General features: G+C 44.2%; 1 protein-coding gene across 1 annotated transcript in view; it reads right to left on the reverse strand.

Moving 5' to 3' along the window:
• SAXO1 (stabilizer of axonemal microtubules 1) overlaps positions 1-7221 on the reverse strand; it is a 102204-nt gene extending 94983 nt beyond the window's left edge. The window contains exon 1 of the mRNA XM_003928135.4: positions 6883-7221. Within this exon, the coding sequence (XP_003928184.2) occupies positions 6883-6929 (47 nt within the window). The 5' untranslated portion in view covers positions 6930-7221. The remainder of the gene's footprint in view (positions 1-6882) is intronic.
• Between the last annotated feature and the right edge of the window lie 5886 nt (positions 7222-13107).

The following is a 13107-nucleotide window of genomic DNA, read 5'->3' on the forward strand; positions in this document are numbered from 1 at the left end:
AAAAGAAATGCTACTCTTTTAAGGCTTTTCTGTGGGGGAAAAGACTGTTTTATCTGTGCTAATCCCCTACTCAAAATCCATCTGTGGCTCTTTGCTGGCAAGTTCACATTCTGAGACACATAAGGGCCCCTCTGCAATTTGCTTCCAGCATGATCTCCCATGTAGGCTCAAGTGCTCAGGTGGACATGATGTCTTCCGTGTCTTTGACCGCCATGCCCAGCAACAGGGGCAGCCTCACCCAACCCTGATACACCCTTTTCCTTCAGGGCCTGTGCTCCTCTCCTGCCTAATCCTCACACCCACCTTAAGAATATCATACTGTTATCCCTACTTTACAGAAAGGTAACATGGTTTGCATAAGCTCACACAGTTAAAAAGTGGCAGAGCCAGCATCTGAAACCAGGCTGCCTGCCTCCAGCTTCACTTTCCTCATCACTTCCCCGTCCCAAAGCCTTCCCTGGCCCCCCCCATCCCAAAGTGCCTCTCCCACCCCTGACCTCCTACATCACTTGTTTTATTGGTCTTATTCATCTATGGGATAGCTATTTCCCCCTTCTCCACCACACATCCCAAGATACGTCATCTTTCCAAAAAAAACTATAAATCACTTGAAGGTCAACAATAAATATTTTAATATCGATGGAGGGAATGATGTTTAAAACTGCCCACTGCAGAACAGAGAGAGCATGTTACTCTGAACGGATCCATTTGCAGACTGTAAGAACGAATAGATCATTTTTACTGCTGTGATTTGAATATGGAGTTGTACTCTAATTTAGTATCTGAAATTTGACATATACACACTTATGTCATAAGATGAAAGGAATATATGAACAATTAAACATTAATTCTGATATCAAAAAAGGCCATTTTTAAGGAGCATATCATAGTTTAACATGAAAAGTACATGAAATCTACAATAAAAATTCACTCTTACAGTGAAGAGAATTTTTTTCTTGACATCTCTATCTAGATTCTGCTAAAGATAAGTCATCAGCAAGTAACTGTTAAAGGCTGTTCTTTGTCTTTTTTTCCTTAATCAGAATTTATGAAGTCAATTTTATTTAAATTAAAAATAAGAATTCTTAAAATATGTAATATCAAACCAAGACCTCAATTTTTTTTTCCTTCCTCTTAATTTGTAACAGAGACTCTAAGAAAATAAAATCTAAGGTTAAGGAAATTTCCATCAATGCGAAGAAAATATTTTCCAAAATTAAAATAACAAGTTCCTCCCTGGTTAACATAACTGATTTAAGTTGCAGATACATGGCTGCCCCTGAGATCACCTTCCTCTGCAAGCTCTGTGAAAGGGCCAAATCCACATCCTTTTCAGCAATTTTCGAGTCCTCTACGGGACTACCTTTTTTTATGAAATGCTGCACATACTACCAATGCTTCATAAATATTTCATGATACATTACCCAGTCCTGGAATTTCCTGCAAGACTGCACAAAATCTTTAAAATGGTGCGCTGTAAGCCGTAAAATAATCAGATATAAAAGTAAGCTACATCAATCCCTTCATTAACAATTTTTTTACAAGAATTTTAGAAGAAGTAGTGTTACTACATTTTAATCTCAGGAGGGAGATTTGCTATTTATATTACTTTACTAAAAGGCTTTTAGAATTACACTTTTTTTATATATCAGATACTATTTTCTCCGTTGGACAAGAGCCTTCATATTGTACTCTACAGTCAAAAATGGCCCACTGGGGAGTTGAGGGGACTAACGAAGTTGGTTAATGGGTACAAAAATACAGTTGGATAGAAGAAATAAACTCTAGTGTTCGATAATACAGGAGGGTAACTATAGTTATACATTGCCATATATTTCAAAATAACTAGAAGACTATATGTAATGTTCCCAATACAAAGAAATGATCAATGTGTGGGGTGATACGTATGCTAATTACCTTGATTTGATTCTTACATGTTATATTCGTATATCAAAATATCACTTGTACCCCAGAAATATGTACAATCATTACGTATCAATTTTTTAAATGGTCCAGTGTGACTCAAAAATAGACCAGACTGTAAACTGTAACACCTAGCCCAATGTCTGATACCCAGTAAAAGATGAATAAAATTTAATTGATTGACCTAAATTGTGCTTAAAGCTTAACATGTTCCCATATATTAAAATCAATCTCAATGTTTTAATTTCCTTATCTGTAAAATAAAAGTGCTAGAGACCACTAAGATCCCTTTCAGCTCTAAAGGCCCATTAACATTTTACTTTATCTACAGCAACCCTGCCCTGTGCTCCCCCTTCCCCTGACCAAACCACAGTTTCTATTTAGTCATCAGGGAAAGAGCAGCTCAATAGACTGAAAACATCCCCAGGGAAAAGAGAGGCTAAAATCAAGGAATCCAATTTCCAAACTAAGCAATGTTTCCCATGTTGAGGGACCCACAGTAAGATAATAATATATGGGAAAATACTTTTTGAATTTTCAAAATACTGTAGAGATGGAAGGTGATTTAATGTAAAACTCTGGTCTGATTCAGTGGCTCACATCTGCAGTCCCAGCACTTTGTGAGGCCAAGGCGGGTGAATCACCTGAGGTCAGGAGTTCAAAACCAGTCTTGATCAACATGGTGAAACCCCATTTCTACTAAAGATACAAAAATTGGCTCGTGGCATCTGCCTGTAATCCCAGCTACTCAGGAGACTGAGGCAGAAGAATCGCTTGAACCCAGGAGGCAGAGGTTGTAGCGAGCCGAGATCGTGCCACTGCACTCCAGCCTGGGTGACAGAGCAAGACTCTGTCTCAAAAAAAAAAAAAAAAAAAAAAAAAAAAAAAAAAAAAAAATATATATATATATATATATATATATATATATAAAACTCTCAAGGGTGGCAGTTTTTCAATAACAGGAAATGCTAGGGATAATCAGATGCAACTGGAAACACAACACTCTCATATACAAAAGTAGGATTACTCTATTCAAAGCACTCCCACCTTGTAGCTTCTAAAGTCAAGATAGGTGGTATATTCGTTTGAAAAAAAAATTTAAGATGCTAACCTTACTGTATTTCTACAACCCACAAATGCTTTGCTCATTTGGTGTTATGTTGAAAAGAGAATATTATAACTTTTTTCTCTTTCTTTTCCTGAGGTTCAATTCAGGTATAAATTATAACATTTTATGGTAATAATTCCAATTGCAAGATTTTGATCATCAAAGAAAGGAGTAGAGCATTATTGTGGAGGCAAAGCCTTAAGCTTTATGCAGTAAAATGTTTCTTTCTTTCTTTTTTTTTTTTTTTTTTTTTTGCCCAGCAAAACTTATTAAAAAGTTTTCCAAGTTGTTGGAATCTAAATTTAGGCATTTGAAACACTTTTCACTTTGTAATCGGCCATCAACTCCAAAAGGCATACATACCACTTTCCTGAGCTCTGCTGCACCCTAAACTCTAATCGCTCATTTTAGAAAATGTCAAGTAAATCTATTTAAAAACAAAATATAATTCGGAACTCCAAAGGTTTTGCTTTTCCATTTTGGCTGATTTGGTTTAACCCACAGTGAGAATTGGTCAGGAAACGTCTGCCATCTTGTGGCCAATACAAGAACTGGCCCTAGAGAGTCACCCTTTGGTGGCTTTCCCCCAGCAGCCTTCTGCAGCTGCTCCTGCAGATGGACGCCTTCTTACCCAGGCCCCTGAGCATCCCCAGAGCCCCCTCACCAACAAGTACAATGTTCTCAAAAGTTAAAGATCAAGAACATTACAGAATTATTTGCTAAAAACAAACAAACAAACAAACAAAAAAACACCTTGGGAAGAAGAGAATGTGGGAGAGAAGGGGGAATAAATGTGTGCCTCTTTCTCTCCCTGGTAGCCCTGAAGGTCTCCACAAATCTCCAGGCTTAAAAAACGGGAGAACTGAAGCCCAGAGAGATCCAGTGACTCACTCAGGAACCCCAGTCTCCCCCTCCCACTCAAGGGCGCTGTCTCCAACTTCTTCACACATGCTTGTCCTCCAGACTTCCCATCGCTTTTTCCCATGACGTCAGACTGGAAAAGCTGAAAATAGACTTCCACTAGCTTAGACACCACCTGTAAGATTCCTCAGTCCATCTCAACCAGTCACTGAGCAGATGTAATTGGGGTGGGAGGGCTTTAACTGGGGTGTGAGAGATGAAGACTTCCAAATAATTAGACTCAAGATCAGTGTTGTCCAACAGAACGTCCTGCAGTGATGGAAACACTCCATATCTGCATGGGACAGGGTGGGAGTGACAATACTCAAGTAGCTACTGAGCACTTGAAATGTGGCTTGTGCAGCTGAGGAATTGAATTTTCAGTTTTAACTTTCATCTATTTAAATGAAATTGCCACAGCTAGACACCATACTGGACAGTACAGCTCTAAATCTTACATTCCTAACCCAGTCCGGCCCATTATGACCTTAACAAAAAAGATCATCCATTCATTCAAAAAGATACGTGTTGGCTGTTACACAGAAAACAGTATGTTGCTATCATACAGTACACATACAAAATAGAAAATATCTGTTTTTCCAGCATATATATAATTAATTGGGTATATAAAGCATGCTGATGCATAATTAGAGGATGAGAACACAGGGAGTGGGGTTCTTCTTTGATGGGGAGTCACAGGGCCGGTTCAGCCCTGCAACCGAAACAGCCTTACAAGTCCAGCAGCAGGAGAAGGGGACATAGGTCTTTTAGAGAACGGGCAAGGATAAGGATCAGAGAGGGGAGATCAGCAGGTCCACCAGGGGATGCCAAGAAGCCTGATCCAGTTCAAGGGGTGGTTTCATGTAAGGGAATCATGGGAGGAAAAAAAACACTAAGAAGGTAATTTAGGACCAGTCTCCAAACATAAAAGTGAGAGAACCAGGAAAGTCATGATGGGAATAAAAGGGAAGGGACGGATTAAAGAAAAGATTACAATGAAGGAGGGACCCAGACTTTAAAAAAGATTCAGTGTGGTGCAGTGACTCACACTTGTAATCCCAGCACTTTGGGAGGCTGAGGTGGGCGGATCACCTGAGGTCAAGAGTTCAAGACCAACCTGGCCAGCCTGGTAAACCCCTATCTCTACTAAAAACACAAAAATTAGCCAGGTGTGATGGTGAGCACCTATAATCCCAGTACTTGGGAGGCAGAGGCAAGAGAATAGCTTGAACCGGGGAGGCAGAGGTTGCAGTGAGCCAAGATCACACCACTGCACTTCAGTCTGGGCAAAAGAGCAAGACTCCGTCTCCAAAAAGAATAAAGAAGGCCTTAGAAAAAATGGTTTTGTAGGCTGGGCGCGGTGGCTCAAGCCTGTAATCCCAGCACTTTGGGAGGCCGAGGCGGGTGGATCATGAGGTCAAGAGAACAAGACCATCCTGGTCAACACGGTGAAACCCCGTCTCTACTAAAAATACAAAAAAAAATTAGCTGGGCATGGTGGCACGTGCCTGTAATCCCAGCTACTCAGGAGGCTGAGGCAGGAGAATTGCCTGAACCCAGGAGGTGGAGGTTGCAGTGAGCCGAGATCGCGCCATTGCACTCCAGCCTGGGTAACAAGAGCAAAACTCCATCACAAAAAAAAAAAAAAAAAAAAAAAGAAAAGAAAGAAAAAACGGTTTTGTTCAGTAATGAGTCATTCTAGACTATACAATGTTCTGGCCCAACTTAACAAAGCTCAAAAGCAAGACCCACATCTGTACATGATCTAGTTCAGTGAGTCCCAATCCTAGCAAACGGTCAGAATCACCTCAAGACAGTTAGCGGGGCCCACCCTGAGATGATCAATTCAACGGCCTGAGCAACTGATAGTTTTCAAACTCCCAGTGTGATTCTAATGAGTAGCCAGCGTTGGGAACCATTAGAGAAGATTGCTCATCCAGTTTTTAGAGTGTCCTTTAATCCTCCACACTACTGATACCATTTTTATATGCTTGTGTCATATTTGCCCTTAGTTCTCATTTCAAGACACTAACATATTAAGCACAATCCATGACCAGGACTCACATACATGATCTTATTAACTCTTAGAACAGTCCTAGGAGGTAAGTATTGTCGGTACAGATGAGGCCACTATGACCTGGAGTTGAGTTACCAATCCAAGATCCCACAATTAATGACAGCCCAGGAGAGCTGAGCCCAAGTGAGCTGAGCCCAGGTGAGCTGAGCCCAGGTTAAGGTCATAACCTCTTATCTGTTGCTCCTCTGCTGCCCCCTCCCTTCCCCAGCAGAGCAGAAATGCAGCTGTCCTGGGAAGCAGGTGGAAGGAGCATCTAAGAGATCATGTGAGAGACAGCAGACCAGTCAGCCCGCGGGACTCTGACTAAAGCCCCCGATTTCCCCTGGGACCACCTTTACCGCGCTTCTCCCAGGCATGGTCCTTAAAGGTGAGGAGAGAGACCTGGCCAGGCGATTATGAAAGTAACGCTTTCATCATTCTTGTTCAACTCTACACAATGTGGAAACAAGTTTCGCTAAAACCTTATACTTCTCTGACAGACTAACAATCTCTCGGAATGAGAAATTCAGTTACGCGACGGGAATTCTCCTCCCAGCCCATCGCTTTCCCAAAAGAAGTAAAACAAAAGGAGCAAGGCTGGTCCCGCGGGGCCAGGGGTTCTCCCTCCGGGGCCGACGCTTTCTGGGCTGCAGGGAAGGGAGTAGAGACTGCGGGGCTGTGCCCGTTTTCAACCCTCCTGCAGCTCTCAAGTGACGCAGCACAGAGGGCCCGAGAGCAGCCACGTTCTACTTGACAACACTGTGGCCTCAAAAACGTGACAAGCGGACAAACCCACCGTGAGGCCGCCTGATGAGGCAGCCGAAGGAGGCTTCCCTTCCTCGGGAGTCTGAAAACCCGGGCTCCCCCCGCCCCGCCCTGGGCACGGCCACCTTACCCGCAGGAGCAGAGTTGGCAGATGCACTTTGTCTTCACAGGGGCCATCCTGAGGCCCCGACGTCCCCTCAGAGCATCCCCAGCCGCGGCCGACTCCTGGACCCCAACCACCTGGCTTGGGGCGCGCCCAGGCTCGAGGGCCTTGGAAGGTGTTAACTCGAAAGAAAATTTAAGTGGCCCTTTTGCAACGACGTCCAGTCGTCTGTTCCCTTCCTGGAGCTGGCCTAGCACCAGGGAGCAGCAGGGAGCTCACACGGCGCGCCAACCTGGGCGACCTTCCCCCTGCACGCCACGGCCCCGGCCTCTGCAGCCCGGACTCACGCACCTGGAACGGCTGACTGGGCCCCAGGAAGCCCCGGGTCCGGGACTGGGTAGGCTCTGTGATCTCACCAGGACCAGGAGGGGCGCGCCTCAGGTGGTAATTACATCACAAGAGCCGCTTGTGAGGTCAGGAAGCTCCCAGCGCCGCACTGGCAGGCCCAGGGCTGGGGCTCTCCAGTGGGCCTTGGAGAAACCAGAAAAGGGTGGAAGTTACTAGAAAGCTCCTGGTGCGGTAAATGGTCACACGTGCAGAAAAGCTGAAAACTCCCTCACCATCACCTTGGGTGGCAGCTGCTATCTCTAGGATCCATGGTGCCCCCTCTTAGGAGAACGCAGCCCTTGAGTTCCAAAAGTCTTGCCTTGAACAGGGTTTCCAGAACTTCCTGCGGACACCGAAGCGTTTGGCGTCAGGCCTCTGCGAGAATTCCTCTCACCCACAGACCTGCGCTCTCGAGAACACAGCGGTTTAAGAGCGCTCAGGTGGGTTCTCAATCACTTCTCCAGGTGCTGGGAATGATGCCTCGAAACAGACGTTCTCAACTTCTAGTGGGCATCAGGACCACCCGGCTTGATGAAAACCAGATTGCCAGACCCCACCCCCACAGTGTCCGATTCCGTGTTTCTAGGCTAGGCCAAGGGCTTGCGTTCCTTACAAGCTCTCAGGCAGTGCCGGTGCTGCTGGGCCAGCGACCACACTTCAAGAATCACAACTTTGGAGGTTCCTTTGCGCCCTGTGGAATAGTGCTTCTTCAGCTGACCTGGTCCCGAGAGCCACCACACACCCCCACCCAGAAGTCTCCCCTGTATCAAAACTTCTGCTCTGGGAATCTAGCTTCAACAAGAAGCCAGGTGATTCTGGTTATGAAGCAAGTTCAAAAGACACCGCTCCGGCCAGCTGTTTGGACTTAAACATTTTGCCTTTCTGCTTATGGGAAATGGGAGCTTAAAGTATTGACCATCTTTATGCTTCTTTTTCTTTCCCATGCTTCCTAACTCTTTCCATTCATTTTCGTGAATGAGTCAGTCAGAGGCATCTTGGACTGCAAGACACTTAATATTCAGACGGTTTTTGTTTGTTTTGGGGTTTTTTCCTTCAGTATTAGGCTCTAGAATAGAGGTCACCAAACTATTGTCTGCAACTGGTAACCTGATTCTTTCTGGTCAGTGAGCTAAGAATGGTCTTCACATTTTTTTAATGGTTGAAAAAATTAAAATAATAATATTACATGACACTTGAAACTTACTATAAATTAAGTTTTGCATTTTTTCAACAAATGTGTATAAACATTTCTGATTATGCCTCTCGGCCCACAAAAGCTAAAAGACTCACTTTTTACAGTGTTCCAACCCCAGCTCTAGAAAGTCAACAAAGTAGATTAATACTGGAGCAAAGCTTATTGATCATTCTTAAAAACAGTGGGCTGGGAAGCCGTTCCTTGCCTTCCCAGTAGAAGGTCAGAACTCTAAAGAGGAGGAGGGAAACCTGGCTGAACAAGACAGAGGTGGGAGCTATTGGAAGTCAAAGCAAAGTCTGCATGCCATCCTTTGTCATCGAAAGGGAACATCACACAGCCCTTGCAGAGGAAATACGGTGCTGGACACCAGCCTTCTCTTGATGGCTGCCTAAACCTTATCCATAAATCTTTCAGCAGAAGGATGCCCGTTCATGGCCCCTGACATTCCAACTGCCCTTGTGGGTGGCCACCTTGTCAACAATCATGGTACTCCCCACTTCCCCCATCCATGCCCTCAATAGAGGGTAGAGATCTTGAAAGATGAAGATGGTGTGGATAAAATAGCCTCAAAAATGATGCAATGCTAGACAGTAGGGACAACTTCCCCTCACCTAGTTACACGTACTGTCCATCTTTTGTTACATCCAACCAACCTTACCCTGACCCATCTGACATGGTTTGGCTCTGTGTCCCCACTCAAATCTCATCTTGAATTGTATTCCCATAATTCCATGTGCTAGGGAAGAACCTGGTGGGAGATAATTTGAATCATGGGGGCAGTTCCCCCCACACTGTTCTTATTAATGTAGAGAATAAGGATCATGAGATCTGATGGTTTCATCTTCACTTTTTTCTCTTGCACCCACCATGTAAGAAAAGCCTTTTGCCTCCAGCCATGATTCTGAGGCCTTCCCAGCCATGTGGAACTGTAAGTCCAATTAAACCTCTTTTTCTTCCCAGTCCCAGATATGTCTTTGTCAGCAGCATGAAAATGGACTAACACAGTAAATTGGTACCAGTAAAGTGGGGCACTGCTAAAAAGATACCCAAAAATGTGGAAGCAACTTTGGAACTGGGTAAAAGGAAAAGGTTGGAACAGTTTGAAGGGCTCCAAAGAAGACAGGAAAATGTTAGAAAGTATGGAACTGCCTAGACACTTGTTTAATGCTTTTGCCCAAAATGCTGATAGCGATATGGACAATAAAGTCCAGGCTGAGATGGTCTCAGATAGAGATGAGGAACTTGTTGAGAACTGGAGCAAAGGTGACTCTCGTTATGTTTTAGCAGAGACTGGTGGCATTTTGCCCCTGCCCTAGAGATTTGTGGAACTTTGAACTTGAGAGAGATAATTTAGGGTATCTGGCAGAAGAAATTTCTAAGCAGCAAAGCATTCAAGAGGTGACCTGTGTGCTGCTGAAGGCATTCAGTTTTTTGTTTTTTTTGTTTTTTTTTTTTTTTTTTGAGACGGAGTTTCGCTCTTGTTACCCAGGCTGGAGTGCAATGGCACGATCTCGGCTCACCGCAACCTCTGCCTCCTGGGTTCAGGCAATTCTCCTGCCTCAGCCTCCTGAGTAGCTGGGATTACAGGCACGCGCCACCATGCCCAGCTAATTTTTTGTATCTTTAGTAGAGACGGGGTTTCACCATGTTGACCAGGATGGTCTCGATCTCTTGACCTCGCGATCCACCCGCCTCAGCCTCCCAAAGTGCTGGGATTACAGGCTTGAGCCACCCTGCCCGGCCCGGCATTCAGTTTTATAAGGGAAGCAGAGCATAAAAGTTCAGAGTATTTGCATCCTGACAATGCAATAGAAAAGAAAAACCTATTTTCTAAACAGAAATTCAAGCTGGCTGCAGAAATTTGCATAAGTGACAAGGAGCCAAATGTTAATCCCCAAGACAATGGGGAAAGTGTCTCCTGGGTATGTCAGAGATCTTCGCAGCAGCCCCTCCCATCACAGGCCCACAGGCCTAGGAGAAAACGATTTCATGGGCTAGGACCAGGGTCCCTGTGCTGAGTGAAGCCTAGAGACTTGGTGCCCTGCATCCGAGCCACTCCAGCCATGGCTGAAAGGAGCTAGCACAGACCTTGGGCCATGGCTTCAGAGGATGCAAGCCCCAAGCCTTGGCAGCTTCCACATGGTGTTGAGCCTGAGTGCACAGAAGAATCATGGTTTGGGAATCTCCGTCTAGATTTCAGAGGATGTATGGAAACACCTGGATGCCCAGGTAGGAGTGTGCTGCAGGGGCAGGACTCTCATGGAAAACTTCTGCTAGGGCAGTTCAGAGGGAAATGTGGAGTTGAAGTTCCCACATGGAGTCCTTACTGGGGCACTGACTAGTGAAGCTGTGAGAAGAGGACCACCATCCTCCAGACCCCAAAATGACAGATCCATGGACAGCTTGCACTGGGTGCCTGGAAAAGCCGCAGACACTCAATGCCAGCAAGGAGGCTGTACACTGCAAAGCCACATGGACAGAGCTGTCCAAGACCATGGGAACCCACCTCTTGCCTCAGCATGACCTGGATGTGAGACATGGAGTCACAGATCATTTTGGAGCTTTAAGATTTGACTTCCCCACTGGATTTCAGACTTGCATGGGGCCTGCAACCCCTTTGTTTTAGCCAAGTTCGCCCATTCAGAATGGCTGTATTTACCCAATACCTATACCCGCATTGTATCTAGGAAATAACTAGTTTTCTTTTGCTTTTACAGGCTCATAGATGGAAGGGATTTGCCTTGTCTCAGATGAGATTTTGGACTTTTTTTGGGGGGTGGGGTTAATGCTGCAATGAGTTAAGACTTTGAGGGACTGTTGGGAAGGCATGATTGGTTGTGAAATGTGAGGACATGACATTTAGAGGAACCAGGGGTGAAATGATATGGTTTGGCTCTGTGTCCCCATCCAAATCTCATCTTGAATGGTACTCCCATAATTCCCACATGTTGCAAGAGGGACCCGGTGGGAGATAACTTGAGTCATGGGAGCAGTTTCCCCCATACTGTTCTCGTGGTAGTAAGTCTCACGAGATCTGATGGTTTTTTTGGTTTTGTTTTGTTTTGTTTTGTTTTGTTTTGTTTTGAGATCCGATGGTTTTATCAGGGTTTTCTGCTTTTGTATCTTCATTTTTTTCTCTTTTTTTTTTTTTTTTTTTTTTTTTTTTTTTTTGAGACGGAGTTTCGCTCTTTTTACCCAGGCTGGAGTGCAATGGCGCGATCTCGGCTCACCGCAACCTCCGCCTCCTGGGTTCAGGCAATTCTCCTGCCTCAGCCTCCCGAGTAGCTGGGATTCCAGGCACGCGCCACCATGCCCAGCTAATTTTTTTGTATTTTTTTAGTAGAGACGGGGTTTCACCATGTGGACCAGGATGCTCTCGATCTCTTGACCTCGTGATCCACCCACCTTGGCCTCCCAAAGTGCTGGGATTACAGGCTTGAGCCACCGCGCCCGGCCTTCATTTTTTTCTCTTGCCACAGCCATGTAAGAAGTGCCTTTCACCTCCCACCATGATTCTGAGGCCTCCCCAGCCATGTGGAACTGTAAGTCCAATTAAACCTCTTTTTCTTCCAAGTCTCAGGTATGTCTTTATCAGCAGTGTGAAAACTAATACACCATCTAAACCTCCCTAACCCTGGTTTCAAAATTTCCTCCCCTAGGAACTATTTACTATAACTTGCTGTCAAGTTACAGCAAACCTTTCTGGGCACTTTTCTGTAAGTTCTCTCATCTATTTCTTACAACTGACATAAGTCTATCATGCCCATATTACAAATCAGAACACTGAGGCTGCGAGGTAAACTCCCTCAAGATCACACAGCTAATAAGTACTAGATCTGGGATTCAGACTCACAATAGTCTCATGCTTTTCAAAAGGACAAAGAATAAGAATAAATGGCTGTGTATGTGTGGCCAGCCCTGCGTATGTGAGAGAGCAGCAGGGTGACGCACAGCCTTCAAAAAAATAAAAATAAAATGGGTAAGTTGAATATCTTTGAGACCACTACAAACAGAACTTTTTCTTAAAGTTTTCATTTGCTTCTTAATATGGACATCTTTGTTTAATATTTTCCCTAAAATTTTTGTAGTAAAATTAATACTCAGTGGTGCTGCACAATTTTTATTCTGTAGCCTTACCCCAAACTTATTGCTGTACACCATCTGAAAAGCTACTCTTTATAGAACATTGTTTAAAGTTGTGAGATCACACCACTGCACTCCAGCCTGGGTGACAGAGTGAGACCCTGCCTCAAAAGAAAAAAAAAAGAAAAGAAAATATTAGCAAACTGAAACCAGCAACATATAAAAAGGATTAAATACCATGACCTAGAAGGGCTTATCCCAAGAATACAATGTGGTTTTAATATTGAAAAACCAACTATGGTTAAACGTTATTGCTGTTGCACTGTTTTATTTAATGCACTCTGGAACAACATAAGGGTATTGTTGGGATGTGATTATGATAACTTTAGGCTTTTAGCTCTCCTCAAAGTTTGAGGTTAAAAAAATGTTAAAAGATGTGAGTTAAAGTTTATGTGTATGATGTGATTTAGCTATGCAGAAAATGTTTAAGTTGGATGTACCTGTTTAATGTACATCTACTGTACTTAGTTCCTCCAACCTGGGTATTAGTTTCCCAGTGTTCGGGCTACCTTGAGAAAGGCCATGCT

The sequence above is a fragment of the Saimiri boliviensis genome, chromosome 2 (assembly GCF_048565385.1).
Source record: "Saimiri boliviensis isolate mSaiBol1 chromosome 2, mSaiBol1.pri, whole genome shotgun sequence".
In the NCBI taxonomy this organism is placed as follows: Eukaryota; Metazoa; Chordata; class Mammalia; order Primates; family Cebidae; genus Saimiri; species Saimiri boliviensis.